This window comes from Microtus pennsylvanicus, chromosome 1 (genome assembly GCF_037038515.1).
Source record: "Microtus pennsylvanicus isolate mMicPen1 chromosome 1, mMicPen1.hap1, whole genome shotgun sequence".
NCBI lineage: Eukaryota > Metazoa > Chordata > Mammalia > Rodentia > Cricetidae > Microtus > Microtus pennsylvanicus.
In genome coordinates, this window is record NC_134579.1 from 20594824 (window position 1) to 20613186 (window position 18363).

Sequence of the window (18363 nt, forward strand, 5' to 3'; positions counted from 1 at the left end):
ATCATTAAACCCCTTCCTTATCTCAGACAGTTTTACTCCCAGATTTTATTGTATACACATTCATGACATTGTGGATTTAGAAAGAATCCAGGGAACATGAATTGTGGAGCATGCTAGTTTGTTTTTCAGAGACTTTTATCCTTCTATATGGATTTTAAAGGTGTTTACTAGTTGTTTCTGTGAAGAGTGAATTTGAAATTTCATATGTGATTGTGTTGAGTTAATAGACCTTTTCTGGTGACACAGAGAGCCGCACAACGCGGTCTGGTCTGCGCTCTATGCGCTAGACCCTGTTGTGTTAAGAGAGGCGGGGCTACGTTCCTGGCACCCAGCCGCCCGCACGGCTAGCTTTACCCAAAATAATTACACGGAAACTGTATTCTTTTAAACACTGCTTGGCCCACTAGCTCTAGCCTCTTACGGGATAATTCTCATATTTTGCCTAACCCATTTTTAGTAATCTGTGTAGCACCAGTCTTACCAGGAAAGATCTTAACCTGCGTCTGTCTGGAGTGGGAGAATCATGGTGACTCCTGACTCAGCTTCTTTCTGCCAGCATTCTGTTCAGTCTACTCTGCCTACCTAATTTTCTGTCTTCTTAAAGGGCCAAGGCAATCTCTTTATTTAACCAATGAAATCTACACAAAACGGCAGACTCCCACATCAAGACCCCAGTTCGCGAGCTTTGGGCAAGGAACTGGAGGTGGAGAACACAGACCGACAAGCAGACCTTTCAACACTGGTACCAAAAGCCCCTCTTTAATAGCACCATGGAGGCTTAATTACACTGCAGTCAATGGCCAACAGGTGAAAATCCCATCCTCTGATCCTCTAAGCTAGGCACAGCTTCTAGTAACTTCAATTAGAAGGTTCTAGCAGGGAAGAGCAGCTGAAGGCCAGGACTCATTAGTCCCAACACAGTCACTTTCACAATATTTTTTTTTCTAATTTATAGTATAAACAATTGGACCTTATTTTGTGTCTTTTTCAATTTCATTCTACAGTATTATAAAGTTTTCATTATTCAGATCTTTCTTTTCTTTGATGTTTTATTTCCCTTTGTCAGAGTTTTTCTAAAATACCAATAAGAGAGTAAGGTTATATTTTGGTGTACAGTTTGAGGTGACTTAGTCCATATTACAGAAACATGGCAACAGTACACCACCTGGTGAGATTACAGTTACAGAAAGGATGGAAAGAACAAGAAATGTAACTGGTTAACCCAAGCTAACCATTATCTTCTAATATCTCCAAAATCATCCCCCAAAGTGCCTCCAGCTGTGTTCAAACATGAGACTTCTCACTTCAAACACCATTATACTCTTGGACTCCATGAACTATGGACTTCTCTGGCTACTAAGTGCATTCAGTACAACTTATGAAGCACCTGGATCCTGCACCACCAATCCTCTAAATTTCAAAATCATAAGTGTCTTTTGAGACACAAGGAAGTCTTTAACTTTGAGTCCTTAAAACATTGACACATAAGTTGAATGGTTTTGACATATAATGGCACAGAATAAACATTCCCATAGCAAAAGTATAAATTAGAGGAATAGCAAGGAATGATTCGACAAAAGCAAAAGCAACACCAAAATGAATCAGAAAAAAATTAAACTAAATCCGTTAACTCTATTTCTAGCATCTGAGTTTAGTGACAAAACCATTTGGCAAACAACTTGGGTTCCAGGTCTGCTGTTTGCATCACAGCTGTTCTCTCTGTGGCTGCCTACACGTCTTGCAGTTTTTTCTTAGTAGATGTCTCATAACTCTGGTATCTCTGAAATAGTGGGTACTTACTGTGAATTTGCTTCATCTTCCAATTTTGTGTCATAACCTCTCAAAACCTTTCCTCACACTCTGATTGTACTATATCTTGTTTTGAAAACAGTGGTTCTGTTATTTTCATCCTTATATGTGTAAAAAGTTCATATTGAAATGTTGCCAATTCCTATTGTTTCTGCATGGTCCCTGAACAAAATTCTTGGATCATAACTGGAGTAGCTCTTGTTTGCCTGATTGGTTGAATCTACAAGATCGCTCTCCTAGGCAATTCTTTCTGAGTGCCATAATCACTTCAGTTTTTCCAGTCTCCTCCCACTATTGCTATTATGTACATATCTTTTTTATGGAATGTTCAGTCCTACTTTTGATCCTTTTAAAAATATTCCTACTGAAAACAAGGGCAGATTTTCTGAGCCTTTTTTCTGATTTTTACTTTGTGGTTGTCATTCTTTCTCACTGCAAGCTGAGAGCTCTCTACACAGCACACATGGATCTTTCCTCAGAATCCAGACATTTTTTTTCCCTTCTTAACAAAAGTATGTATTTTGTTTGCCCTTAAATCTTGGATGTTTTTCAGCAATCTTCATGTTTATTATACATCTTCTGCCTGGTTATTCTCTGGAGATTCTAACATCCATGTCTGCATATAGTGCAGTAGGACATCTCCTTTTTCTACAACCTTGAATGATTTTCTTCTATCTCTTTATTGGTGCCCTGAAATTAGGCTTCTTCATTTCTGCAATGCTGCTTGGTCACAGCCATGCAATGTGGAACAGAAGTGATGAAACTCTCCTTGAAAGAAGCTTGTTGCTACAGGCTATATGCCAGTCTCTGTTTCTTTAACACATCTCATCCCTAAGATTCTAATATGTAATTCTCATACAATTTAAATTTGAGTTAATTGTGCCTTTCTTTTATACAAATAACAATTAAGGAAGATACGTTTGAATATGCTTTATGATATATAACTTTCTTTTTATTTTTACTTTTTATTGATTTTATTGAGCTATGCATTTTTCTCTGTTCCCTGCTTCTCTTTTCCAGCATATACTTTCTAAAACTGTTTCCAGAACAGTTAATATTCATGTGTATCCTTTATTGCATTGTATCCATATTTCAAATTTCTTTTGTTACACAAGGCATTCTCAAACATTTGAGGTTAAATGATCATATTTTTAAAAGAATATTAAAGCACCATCAATTAATTTAAATTTTTTAATTCAGAATTGCTCAAAATCAACACTAAATTTACTTCTGTTGGACATAATAAAAACTTAGGTATTCCTTATTTATTCTCCAATAGACAAAATTCCATTGAGATAGAAGACACATACACATCACATTTATTTTTACAACCTCTTCTGCAGAGAGCAGAGATATAAGTGTATCTGTATATGTTGATAGTAGAGTTATCAATTGATATTTAAAAGTGTGTTGTCCTACCTTGTTTAATCAGCAGCATATACCAAGGAATTATAAAGACCCATCTCTAATGTGAGAACAGAGAGAATTGGGTGTGTAATAACACAGTGAAAACCTAAATATTTTGAGTATCTGTCCTGTTTTCTGTACTTGTAACCTACTTTTTTACAGCACTGAGAAATTTGTAATGAAATTAATAATGAATATCTAAAATAAAACTTAGAACTTCTTCACTATGTCATTATCAAGGCTTGCCAAGTCCTGAAAAATATTTAGTAAACTTAGGGTAAAATAAATTTACACACAATAAATAGAGTAGAATTAAAGTTCTAAAATCAAAAGTCAAAAGTAAGGATACTCTGACTCTTTTAGAACAGTGTTTTTTAAAACTAATATTCATATTTTCAAGGATAATAAATTTAATATCAAAATAATTCACTGTTTCTATAGTGCATGTCTTTTATAATAGGAATATATGACATGTATAAAACAAATTTGAATTTAATTCCCTTTTTTCTATTTTAGTGCTTTGACTTGTGATTCGTTTGAAGCAAGAACACAAATTTGTAATTACTTGAGGAAGATATTAACTTGGGTATCTAATTTCTAAATTTATTGGAGTTGGAGTTTCTCAGCAATGGATCTGAGAAATGGAATACAGAAACTGCTCAGTGGTTCTTTTATTAGATTTGAGTAATAATCATAAGCCAACATAACAACTTAATTCTCTATAATTAAACATTTTGATTGTATACATTTCTAACAAAAAATTAATTTTTATAGAAATAATGTGAAAGATCAATATAAAGAAGCTTTTGACAGGAAAATATTATGTAATTTATATTCTTCATTTGATCCTACTAGCCATTAAATTGCTTTTATTCAATTCATGATAAAGAAAAATGCATCATAAATATTTTCTATATCTTTATGTGGTGAAGTCTACTATGTTGGTAGTATTTGTAACTGTTTGTAGAACACCTTGGGTTAAAGGTGTCTATTCTACAATATTTTTGTTCAACGTCAAAGATTTCCTTGGACCTGAAATTTCATTCAAATAAGGTAGAAATATAAAAACATTACTTTTCTATGTTATAAATTTTTCATGAAATTGTAACATGTCACAATAAATATTATAAAAGTGAGTGCAAATATGAATTTCAAATACTTGAATTGATGGCTTTGTGTTACATTCCAGTTTTCTAAACAGTTAAATTACACTGCTAACTTATACAAGAAAATTGTTTATGTCTTTGAAATTCCTGTTAGACTTCAAATCACAATATTATAATAAATATGTGTATGTAAATGTAGGTCTGCAAATCCAAGTTATAAATAAAGTGTTGTACCAAAGTAAATTGGTCTCGGGAGAATGAAGAGGTAGTCTTCATAATCACTGTTATACAATGTTATGTATGAAAAATTTAAGCATTTAAATGTGTATGTTAGTTCTTAATAAAATGAAGAAAAATAGAAACTAATTATTTAAAATATAAACATTTTATTTATCATCTTGGTAGCAAAATTTATTTTGCTTTTACATGAAAATAATTCAAATATTGTATATTTAATCTCATATTTAAAGTGTTTAATTTTGTTTTTCTTGGAAATTAAAACTATTTTGACATCAGTTTTCATTATTATAAATTATATAAAACATTTTACAAATAACATTTTTCTAAAGATAAAAATGGCTATCAATACACCTATAAAACTCCCAAAATATTATACACAAAATATTCATTATTGCAAAGCTAACTAGGCTTCCTCGGTTATGTTGTAAAATTTGTTTTCTAAAGAGTAATCAGTGGGGAGAGGGGGAGAGGAGTGGGGGGAGGGGGAGAGGAGTGGGGGGAGGGGGGAGGAGTGGGGGAGGGGGAGAGGAGTGGGGGGAGGGGGAGAGGAGTGGGAGGAGGGGGAGAGGAGTGGGAGGAGGGGGAGAGGAGTGGGAGGAGGGGGAGAGGAGTGGGAGGAGTGGCAGGGAAATGGGAGGCTGGGAGGAGGTGGAAATGTTTTCAACAAAAAATAAATAAATAAATAAAGAATGAATGAAAGAAAGAAAATAATTTATGCTATTTATACTTAAAAATAGAGTAATCAGTATTTAATAAGAGATTCTGCCAGCCCTTTGCTTGAGATGAACAGAGACACCTTTGCAGCTTAGCTTCATGTTTAACCACTGGCAATGTGGGTTAACCATTTGTTTAAAGGATAATATGGAAGCAATGAGAATAAAAGCTGATTCTTGTTGAATCTTCATATGAGGAATCTTAAGTTTTTCCCAAATGCCTTTCTGCTGCTGTCTAGTGTTTGTTTGCTCATTTAAATAGAGAGGCATCCTAGGATTGGAAAAAGGAGATCAAGGTTTATAACTACGTAGTACAACTGTGCTTTGAACATAGATTTTCTGTCTTCTGATGCTTTGGATTGCAGGACAAAGCAGTGATATATCATTAGAACAGACATATGTGAAATTTGTATTTCAGCAGGCACAGTAACACTGATCTGTAGAATTTATTGTCATGTGCTTCGTTTAGCTATGAGAGGAATTTAAATGAAGTATAAAGTTTCACCTCATTTGTAATTTTTTTCAAAAAATTTTTGAAAATTTGGTTTCTGGATCATGTACAGCAAGCAATCCATGGAGCTTACATAGGATTTTAAAGATAAATCTTTAGCTTCATGCATAATCTATGCATCTATGTATGTAGGATAAAAGAATATATAACTTTTATTTTTGGTTCCTTAATAATTATGAAAGGACCATTTAATTTTTATTTTTGATATAAATATATTTTATCATTAAAGAGCTGTACAATTTAAGAGTGTCCTACAACTCTTAGAATATATTGCTATTCATAGTGACAAGTATATGGAGCCATTATATCACCTCCTTTTCCTCTAGATAATACAATATTCAATGTATTCTCTATAGCACTTATTTTCCTACTTATACTATTAGGACTGTGTAATCTTGTCATACTCAACTACAGACATAGGACTCTCAGTATGTCTACTTTTTTGTCGATTCCTCATCCCAGTTACCTCTTCACAGACACAGTCTGCCTAACACTCGGTACTACCCATAAACAAATACCAAGGAAAATCGGCTCATCTAAGAAATGTACCTACCGAATGTATTTGGTTATAATGTGCCCTATTAATATAACAACTAGTAAAGTATCTTAAATATCATACCTGTATAATGCTTTTAATCTGTTAAAATATTACATGCAAAACAAAAGCAACCACTTGTTTTTTAAGTAATGATTTCAAAATTATCCTTTGCAGACATTTAAGAATCTGTCACCTCTGTCAAAGCCAAGTCCTTAGAGCCATCCAATTTAAATTTTAGTTTGAATACCAAAATATCATCATACTAAACACTTGTATAACCCTTCTCTAATAAAAGTCATATAGATTTTTAACAGTATGATTACCTATGAAAAATACTTAGGTCAGGCATGGTTTGTGATATGATAAAATTCATTACTTCCCTAAAATGAATTGAAGACTACGTTGAATAGAAGTTATTTATCTTCTTTTTAAAGATAATTTGAAAAATATTTAACTTTTTAACATCATTTCTTATAATCAGTAATAAAATATGATTATTAGACAGACAAGAAGTCCCAATAATCTAGTTATTGACACCTGTGAGTCCCTACTATTTTCTTCATCTATATTTGAGTATATTAGAGTCTTATTAGAAGTTAAAGAATAGTTGTTCATATTTTGTATTTTGGTGGTTTATGAGGCTTGTTTTTTTTTCTTTTTTAAGACACACTTTTTAATGGTCTTGGGCTAGGAGCCATTATTGGCCTCGGAGTCGCTGCCCTCTTGCTAATCCTTGTGATAACAGATGTCAGCTGCTTCTTCATTCGACAATGTGGGTTACTAATGTGCATTACTAGGAGAATGTGTGGGAAGAAAAGTGGCTCCAGCGGAAAAAGTAAAGAACTTGAAGAAGGAAAGGCGGCGTACCTGTGAGTATACCAGTATTCTCTCCCATGAGTGAAGCACAGGTTCATCCTGTGTGCTTTGTTGGAGGCTTTCTTCTAAGCCACATCAGGTGTTTAACTAGAATACAGTGCAAATATTACTCTCTGGGCAGGCCTTCAATCTGTATAATATATGTACATACAAATATACACAGGGAATATTCTATCTAATGCATTCTCACAAATATGAATAAATTTTTGACAAATTCTTTCTAAGGAGCAAGACTGTGAAATGTACAAGAATTTGACCTATGCTCTTTCAAAGTCTACATCCCAACCCAGGCAACTGCTAGTAATTGAATTTTCCACAACCAGATTTTTTTTCTGATTTAAAACTTCATGTGGAGGGGTGCTTCAGTATGTAGTGTCTTGGTACCTCTTTCACTCACTATAATTTTTAGGAGTTTTTATTGAATGCTTACATTGGGGCTTGGTCATTTCAGGATATTTTAAATAAGTATTTTTAAATTTATTCTTTGACAGTTTTGTACTTATATAAAATTACTCTCTCACTCCACCACTTCTTAAGCTTGATTCTCTTCTGGGAATTATTCGGAAAATGTTTCCTTCTTATTATCTAATATTATCTATTCTTTTTCCCACTTGTAGCCTTGTAAGAGTCAGATATAAAATTTAACTAATTTAGTTTGCCTCATAGTAGGATTTTATTCTCTTAAAACATGTTTTTTTTTTTAAAAAAAATTTAGTCCTTGTTCAGTATCATTTTGAAAATAAACTATTATGTACTGTTTTACTATGTATATAATAGCATATGATTAGATGTATATCAGAATCATATGCATATTCTGCTAGTTACTCAAACAGAGCATGGAACCTAGAGGAAAGAACTGAAGCTGACCCCATGGATGAATGCTGTTTGTAGACTTTCTCCTTTTGATGCTTTCAGCTTCCTTTCTTATGTTTCCCAGGCTTGTCCCTCACTTAACACTGTTCATAGTAATGGTCCTTTCCACATCTATTGTTAATTAATAAAACTTTTATTAGAAAAACCTACAGGACAGTATGTACTTTGCATTTTCTCAATTGAGGTTCAAAATGCCACAGAGCAAGAACATTTTCTACATTTTATTTCTGCTATTTTATAATTCATATTTATTGTATATCATCTTTAATTATTCTCGTGATTTATTTGAATGTCAAATCTTGCTATTCAAAAATATACACATTTACATTTGATCTATTAAAATTCTTTAATTTTCTATATTTGATTCTATTTTGGAAGTTTTGATCTATAAAAATTCATTAAGTTAGCTTTCTATAATCCTCACAAAAGTGCTATGTTCCTTATTTTAAATTAAACTTCTAATGGACTTGATGTTGAGATCCAGAATCTTTTCAGTAATTTCACTTTTCACCTATGTTTACACAAATATTGATAAATGAAATTGACATGTGCTCCTTACAAATCATAATATCTTTTAACCATATCTGCTAGACACATAGGAATGGATCCTTTTTTGTGTTTACTATTGTGCTACATTTTCATGTTATCATTAAACCAATACAGCAATATTACATTTAATAATTACTAATGCATACACAAGGTTTTGTCATTCACTGAAGCTTTTCTTACCTTGCTAATCTTCGAGTTTGCTTTGTTATGGCTGTCTCTTGAATTTCAGATTAAATCATTTTATATATCCTCCACAAGTACACACAACAGACACGTGCCCACAGATCTATACATACACATTTATAAAACACACACATCTCACAAAACATGTCATAAATAAATTAATTAATTACTTAAAAAGTTTCATGTCTTCCAAATATAATATCTTTAGTTTGAAATTGAAACAAAAAGGCAATAGGCAGAAGTTAGTTTCAACTGAAAGTTTATGTGACATATTAATAACAATGGGATTAATTTAGTGTACAATTTCTCTTTCTTTCACCATAGTTTACATTCTAGTAATTGTCTGTTGTTCTTTGTCTGGTAAACTCTATCAATAAGATTGTTGTTAGTATTGCTGTTGCTGTGTATATTTTTTTATATATAGAGAGAGACCTGTGGTAAATATTATAGATGAAATAAACTTACAATTTTGGGAAGGCATGTATATTTTATTTCCAAGATCATTTAACTGAATATTTCTAGTGATTGTCTCCAATGCTACTATACATCTCTTAATTATTTTTAAAATGTTTCACTTTCTTTCCTAATTAGGCAAGAAAATATTTATAAACTGCTGTTAATAAATTATTTTAGTTTTTAAAATATAGATTTTAAAATGCAAACTACTTTTTCAAAACAATGTTCTTTCTTTTATCTTTATGAAATATAGCCTTGCTCTATAGTCAAAGCTGGCCTCAAATTTGCAATATTCCTAATTGGTTTCTGGACACTAGACTTACAAATGTTTACTACCTTTCCTAACAGGAAGCAACAGTAACAAAGATACAACGGTAATGATAAAAAGAGACTGCATTACTTATTTCCAGTTACATAGTAAAAAATCATGGAAATATGAATTCAAAAGAAAATATACTATATTTGGTTAGTTTAAAAGTGTCGTGTGTGTGTGTGTGTGTGTGTTGTAACAAATGAGCAATTGACACATTGAAGAATTAAATATCTTAATTTTTTTTTTTAGGAAAGATGGGTCAAAAGAACCAATAGTGGAAATGAGAACAGAGGATGAAAGAATCACTAATCATGAAGATGGCAGTCCAGTGAATGAGCCAAACGAAACCACACCATTAACAGAACCTGAGTATGTAGCTCCAAATGCTTATATTTGCAGACAAGTAACAGTAAAGTGTAAAGCATTTTAGTTATTTGTAGCACTAAATTAAAATATCATTATTAATAAAATTATTTTGTATTTTAAATTATATATCATTTTGCTACAGAAGTCCATTTTATTGAGATATTTCACTTGAAAATTCTCTATCAATATCATAAAATTTAAGCCTTAAAGTATACATTTACATTTTCATGCAAAATGTTAACAATAAAAAAGATGTGTTTCAGAATTGGATTTTATAAGACTAATTGATAATTTGTGGAAAATCATATTTTAAATTATAAATTTTACTGAAATATGTATGTGGCAGGAAATGGGTTACCATGCTGACTATTGATAACTATTGCAGTATGAGTAGAATATTAACCAAATTCTTATTTCACATAGTGTCACTAAACTTGTTTTACTCTCACTAAACTTGTTCTTTGGTAATTTCACAAACATGCTTCATGCATTCCAATCCCTCCTTTCTCTACTCTCTCTCATCTTATCACAAATTTTCAACCTCTCTCTTCTGGACAACTCATTTTCTCACATCTGGCACTGTTTTGTTTCATGATTAAAAGAGTATTTAACATGTGCCTTCTGTGACCAAGAGTTTATCTATCCTTTGGAGTCTGATAGACTCATCAATGAGTTTACAATAGAATGGAGTGATTATTCCTGCCCCATAATCCATTAATAGTAAGTTGTTCAGCAAGAGAATATATGACCTTGTAAATCATGCCTTTAATCCATGAGAAGCTATTGATATGTTAAGACTGTACTAGTCAAGGTTAGACAGCTATCCCTTCATTTGGATCATGTTACCAATGACAATAATTTTGAGAAGAAAACAATTCAAGAAAATTCTCTCTATTGGACTCATTCATTTAACCCATCTTCTGTATGTTCAATGGTTATTTGAGTGTTTGGTTTTAATGTCCTCCTTAGTTATTACTTCTCAACTATTACTTATTGAAAGCATATGAGTAGCTCTGAGACACTGCATTGACTACCATACATGTAAACAATGATTAAGACTGAATGAAGCATTCTTCAAAGTATAAAAGCATGCATATTAAGTATGGAAACTTTTCAACTTAGTCAAACAACAGTAATAAGATCAAATCTGGTACCTAACACTTTCTCAATCATTATTTTTAACCAGTTTCTAATATCAGGAATGGATACCCTTTTTGTGGAACAGGTCTCCAATACAATAAGGGGGTATTTGGCTTACTCTAGCAATCATGCTGCCTTGACTAGCAGTGTTGTTAGTTAGTATTGTTGTTCATAGAATTGACTGCCAGGCAAGTACCAAAGAGTACCTTAGTCTTTCTCTCTTTTACTCTTTTTCTGGACTGACAATCCACCCTTTTAATCAGTTACATCACTGCTCCCTGAATTAAATGGATTACTTTTAGCATAATTGCTTGGACTTTCATGACAAATAGTTTATCCTCATTATTCGTAATATAATATAAATTGCAAGAGAACTCAGAAGAACTAAAGTATCAACATTAATTTTCCCATATAACATGTAGACTAAGTTCAGCTGAAATCATATTTGTGAACATTTAGAGCATTGTTATGTCAAAGAAGGAAGTATTAGTTCCCAAGGTAGCATGTAGATGGAATACTGAACTAGTGAATGTTGTAATACAAATAAAGAAAATTTTCATTCAATATTGTCTAATTAAAATTTAATAAAGCTATCTTAATTTCATTGAAAAAAACAAGGAAACTGTAGACATGGTTCAGTGTTTACTATCAATTGTTTCTCTTATACAGGACATATGTTCAGTTTCCAGACAGTATCCACATGATACCTCACAGCCATCTGCAACTCCAGTTTCAGGAAACCTTACACATTCTTCTGGACTCTAGAAATACTAGGGACACATTCAGTGCACATATGTATATGCAGACAAACATTCATATACATAAATAATACATCTTTTAAAAAGCAGGTATTGTTTCATTGTAAGAAACAACTCTCAAAACATATACTCATTAGTATTATAAAATACAAATATAAATAATACTAAAATGCCCCAAAATATATAATTATAAAATATAAGGATTAACTTTATAAATAATAGTAATTTCCTTTAATTTCAAAATAATATTGGTATTGGTGACTCAAATATTTTTTAACTGTAATGGCATGCCACCCACTTATTTTTTACTATTTTTATTATTATTGTTCAAATGTATTCTATTTTAAATCTCAAATGCAGTTTTTTCTCCACCTATCCTCCCATTCCCTTTACACTCATGCACAATGACTCCCATCCACTCTTACTCTGCTTCTGTTCAGAAAGGCGCAGGCTTCCCATGAGTATCAACAAAGCATGGTATATCAAGTTGCTATAAGACTTAGCTCCTCCCATTGTTTTAAGACTGAGAAAGGCAATGCAGTATGAGGAACTGGGTCATAAAAGTCAGTCAACTTGTGAGTGGCAGCCCCTGCTCCCACTGCTAGAAGTCCCACAAGCAGCCCAAGCTACACAACTGTGACACATATATAAAGAGTTCAGGTCAGTCTAATGTGATAATTATTAGAGGTGATAAACCAAGTAATGGCCATAAGTCAGGATGTAGGCTTTTAATAATTCAAAAAAATTAATTATTTTATTGTATTCATTTATTTATTTTGGAGGTAGTTTGTGACAGTGTTTTTCAGTGTATCCTTAACTATCCTGGAACTTACTCTGTAGACTGGGCTGGCCTCAAACTCATAGAGACCTTCATGCCTCTGCCTCTCAAGTGCAAGGATTAAAGGATGACTCCACCATCTGCTAATTTATTTTAATTGAAACATAAATTATGAAATCAAATTTATCCACTGTTGCCATAGATTTCTGTCCTGCCTGCTCCTGCAATAAACATACAGAAACTATATTATTTGCAGTACTGTTTGATCAATAGCTTAAGTGTATTTTTAGCTAGCTCTTCTATCTTAAATTAACCTATTTCTATAAATTTCTTTATTGCTATGTGCCTGTGGTTTGCAAGCAAGTTTCAGACATGTCTGTCTCCTGCAGGCGGATACATGGCTTCTCTCTGACTCAACCTACTCTTTATATATCTCTTCCATCCTGGCTATATTCTGTTAAGCCATTGGCCAAAAGCAGCTTCTTTATTAACCAAAAAAGCAACACATATACAGGAGAACTTCCCACACTATTTTCCCTATTCTGTTTAAATAAAAAGGAAGGTTTTAGCTTTAATGTAGTAAAACTACATATAACAAAACAGTTATTAAGCAAGAAATATAGTTACAATATTTATATCTACTTTATCTTTTATCATAAAATAAGGAAAACTATAATTATAACTATCTATTCTTCAACTACATCAAAGACCACAGAAGGATATAATATTACCTAAGTAAAGGGAGTGTGTTTCAGCAACTTCTAAAACTTTAGAATTTACAGAGACAACTTGCTACCTGAACAGTTACCCAGAGTTCTTCTGTAACATTTTTCTAGGAATCCATCTTCAACCTACAGGCTCATAGTACTGGCAGACTTTTCTACAGACCAGGAAATTTCAAAGATAGCTGTGCATTTATTGGCAGTTTGTTAGTCACTTTTTTCTGTCTCCTGCAGAATGTCTTTCAGACTCTTTCATGAAGCAGGAACCCTGAAGGACTGTCTCAAATTCTTTAGTAAGCTTCAGTGGTCATTTTACTGTGGGTCCTGCAACTCCAGTCAAAAAGTTCAAACATGAGCAGTTTCTTGCCCAAATGGCTAAAAACTATGTAGGGAGCCTCTTTGATACCCATCATCCTCTTGAAGCAGAGTGGTGCTGCCAGTACCAGATGTGTCTCATTGTCATAGAAAGTCTTATGCTCTTAAAACATTTTAAATGCAATATTCTGAAGATCACTGAAAAATTTATAGAATATCTATCTAAATCAAATATATTTCTATATATCTAGAAAACCTAACTGACATAACTACAAACTTGACTATTATAGATGACTATCTATTAACCTGTATTTCTTAATTATACATTACATTTTTAAATGAGCTGCACAAACACAATACCTTAATTAAGAGCAGAAATATACATATAACAAAATTGGCCTTAAATTTGCATCCATAAACCAAAATCTATGCTAATGCAAAGTATCCATCTCTATAGCATATCACCCTTTAAATGTAAACAAACATTTATAGACAGAATTTGGGAATTTGAGCATAATTCTCTCCAAACTGCTTCCTTCATTTTTGTTGGGTGAAGTAATTGAGAATTCACGAAGACCTTTTGGGAGGTTTTGGTCCATCAAACACATTAGTTTGGTAAGAATCCACAGGTTCTCATTTACTGTGGAAACAAAATTAGAACCTCTTTTCCAAAGCAATATATCCTTAGACCCAAATTTTGACATCAAGATACCTCTAAAATATTTTGGCTTAGCCTACTGGCCCATACAATGAAATGTCTCACTGTACTTAGTTCCTTCACAGTCAAAAATTCAAGAAAAACAAACTAATATGAATAATCCAGATTTGCCATGTAATTTCCATCTTTGCATAGCGTATTTTTCTTTAGTCCTTCTAATTTATGACTGTTTGTACTTTGTCTCTTTAAAGACTTTGTTTTATTTTTTATAACCATTTACTTCCTTTAAAACTATCTATATTCGTTTCCTTTTCTCTCCCAAGCCTACTTCTTATTTTTATCCAACATTGTGACCCATTTAGAGGTCTTTTTGAAAAATCTGAATCTGTCTTTATTGTATATCCTTTTCTGACTGGGACATTTCTTAAAGTGCAAAGCAGTGTGGCTGGCACTAAGGCTGTTTTGCCTTTTGGCTCTGTCCTACATGTCAGAGGTCTGTTCACTGCCTCTGAGACAGCCAGCTGGGAGCCACACTTACCACATCAACTCTAGTAATGAGTAGGCCTATGCTTCCACCAAGTAACTTGCAGTATACTCCTCACAAGCACCATTCAAGTGCTCAGCCTCTGGAAAGAGCCAGAGTTCATGCTGTTAGCATGGTTCAGGAAGCTGCCATTTTGAAACCACACAGTGTTTTTTTTTTTTTCTTTCTGCTACCTCTGAATCAGAAAAACCTCTCTTGAGGGAGCTGAGGCAGTTTGTAACAGGGTTTCTCAGTGTCGCCTTAGCTGTCCTAAAACTCACACTGTAGACTAGGCTGGCCTCACACTCAAAGAGATTTTAATGCCTCTACCTCTTGAGTGAAAGGATTTAAGGATGACTACCATCATCTGGCAATTTATTTTTAATTTAATCTTAAATTATAAAATCAAAGTTATCCACAATGAACAATTATGCTCACCTGTATTTACAAATAGATTTTTCAAATATTCTGTGTATCACCTTACATTCTTATGATGGTAATGGCAAATGCAAACTATTTTATTACATTCTAGTTTATTTTGTAATAAATTCTTTCAAAACTTAAAAGAAATGTGCCTGAAAATATTCATATAGGGAACATTATAGTGACTGAGTAGGCTGAATTTCAAAATAAATTTGAAGATATATATACACATATGCATGTAACATATGGAAATAAAGAGGCTAAGAATTTAAAGGATAACAATTGAAAATATATTAGAATGCTAGCAGGAAGGACTAGGAAGGAAAATGTTATAATTTCAAAGAGGAAAAACTATTTAAATAAACTTTACTTTTTCTCTGTAAAATATAGCATGTTTTATTTGCAAAATGAAATTCAATTATTGAAATGGTTAGAAACATGTTTTAAATTATCTCTAGAAATTTAGTTTGTAATCTCTCTGTTCATTTCCAGAAAATTGCCTTTAAAAGAAGACAATGGAAAAGAAGTCCTAAATGCAGAAACTATAGAAATTAAAGTGTCTAATGACATCATCCAGTCTAAAGAAGATGACAGCAAAGCATGACCACAAGTTTCAGCACCTTGGTTAGCACCGCAAAGAGCAATTGGATTGCCGTGACACTTTGACCAAAACTATTCCATTGACCTTAATTTCTTGGAAAACGTCTAGCTTGGAATAGCTTGTACACATATACATATGATCAATTCCTCCTGTCACAGTTCATTTCCTTCTCTTATTGCTGTTGTGGTTGTTGGTTTTGTTAGTATTTCAGTATAAAGTCTTGATTGGCACCAGTTTTGGGTATCAGTTTGATTCTATGACTGAAGTGTTACAATTTATTATATGGCTAAAGGGCTTTTCTTTTTAAAATTTTGTTTTATGTAGCACCAACGGATGTATTTCAGCTCTCAAAAATATTAGGTTGTGATAGAAGGCAGAGCAAAATTATTCTGAGATAAATGTGTACAAAAGCCCTGCATGTTTATGAATCTTATCTTGGGCAAACACACTATTAAAATGGCTTTCAGATTAAGATGAAGGCACATAACAAAGGTTATACTTTTTATCAAGAAAATTTCAGGGAACCCAGGCTGGAAGGAGCCAGTCAGTTATCTTTTGCAGATATTAGTAAGTGAAAAAATGTTAGAGAACTCATTTCAACGTATGACCACATTGCATTTTTGACATTGATCTTGGATACAGTGATACCAGATCTAAACTGTTACACATCAGAAAGAAGATTAGTTGTGTGTAAAATTAGATTAGAAAAACTCCCTAAATCTCTTTTTATGTATACCATATTCACTCACAGTGGATTACACAAAACGTAAATGTATTACAAGTAAAAATGGTATTGATTTCTGCCCTCAGCTTCAAATAAAGTGAATTTAAATGGGAAAATACCAACATGCTTTCTTGATATATTTATAAATACATGATTATTTTTATTTATATATATAATTTATCAAAAATAAAGTTGTTTTTAAGTACTTCGAGTCATATTAGATATGTTTTGGTATATAGATTTAGGTGGTCATTATTATTATTATTATGTGTCCCTCTTTCAATGTAAGTGGCTAATAACATTGAAAGTATATATTAGAGTGAACTAATTAAACATTCAAATGTTCCAAGAGGACTGAAGAACTGAAATGCTACTATTGACTTATTTTCAAATAGTACATTTTAAAATCCATTTTACACCAATTTTAAGGTATTTAATAAACAGTTACAGTTAAAACAATCATTTAGCTATTCTATATAGACTTTCTAATATTATTTCTTAAGGACTACACAAGAATATGATAGTTACTAACTTACAAGCTATGCAAACTCCCTGAGGTCAAAGTCTGAACTATGATTTAACATATGTAAAAGGAAAAAAAAAGATTTGTAGCTATCAATATACATAGGTGGGGAGCAGGGTTAAATGATTTCTTAAGTCAATGTTCCTAAAGCTACTGTAGTCTCCCTCTTCCTCACAGACTTTGGTGTTCTGGTACCAAGTGAATAGCTCCAATATTGGTGCATTTGAGACCACATTCTCATAGTTCATTGGATGAATATTTTTAACACTGAAGATGGCCCTGCTGTTATACTTTGAGGTAATTTCTTGAAAATTATATACAACATTAATGCCACTCTGGAATGCTTCTCTTGGTAAAGTGCTTAAACTTGCCATGGAAGGAGAGATAAATGTTTTATTGTGTCTTTTACCTCACCTGCTGATTGTCAGCTAGACCAACTGTGCCCAACTGCATGGAAAGATGCTTTAATCTTCACAGTGCTTTGTGGGAAATTCTGGGTTATTGCAGGGGTCTCTCCTTGATGCCCATCCTGGCATATTCTGAAGAGAGAGAGAGAAAGACAGAGAGGGAAAAAACCCAAAACAGAAATCTGTGCCTAATTAAGAATCTGAATGGTGTCTATCTAAAATAAGCAAACAAACCAGTTTAACCCTTTTCAAACTTGCTTACCAAACATTTTCTCGATTGATTTGTCTAGGATGTTTAGCTTATGTTTGCCAGGTCATTTTAGTTTCATTCTTTAAGGTGTACTTCTTTTTGCTTGTTTTACTTTGTACCAAATGTACTAAAATTAGTCAAAATACTTGAATTTATTTGTTTGTGTAAGTGAACAGGCTTAGTAGTGGTGTCTATGAAGCAATAGCCATGAACACTGAGTTTTTCCTCAATAGAATGACATGGTTTTAAATTAATGATATAAAATAATTTGTATGACTGGTAAAGCAATTTAGCATGTTTCAAATTGTCATATTTGTATAACACAAGAACAGAGAAATAAGAAGAGCAAAATATCTTTTGTGGTTTCTCAATTTGAAGCTTTAATTTTATCATGTCTTCAGTTTTTCTATGTAAAAAAACTGAATTAAATTTATACACATAGTCTTAAATCTTTTGTCATCGTATGGAGCCATTGGATAACTTTGGATAGAGTCCATAGATGCTTTCAGGTGTTTCAGAGATGCTGAATTTGTGGTGTCCTAGAAATCAATGCTCTGCAGACAACATATTGATGTAGTAAATTTTTTAAAATTTCAAAGAA

At 32.5% G+C, this 18363-nt stretch overlaps 1 protein-coding gene across 1 annotated transcript in view; it reads left to right on the forward strand.

Moving 5' to 3' along the window:
• Positions 1 to 16694, forward strand: part of Ncam2 (neural cell adhesion molecule 2) — a 395876-nt gene extending 379182 nt beyond the window's left edge. The window contains exons 16-18 of the mRNA XM_075958727.1: positions 6989 to 7193; positions 9824 to 9943; positions 15750 to 16694. Coding sequence (XP_075814842.1) covers positions 6989 to 7193; positions 9824 to 9943; positions 15750 to 15861 — 437 coding nt within the window. The 3' untranslated portion in view covers positions 15862 to 16694. The remainder of the gene's footprint in view (positions 1 to 6988; positions 7194 to 9823; positions 9944 to 15749) is intronic.
• Positions 16695 to 18363: the final 1669 nt, after the last annotated feature.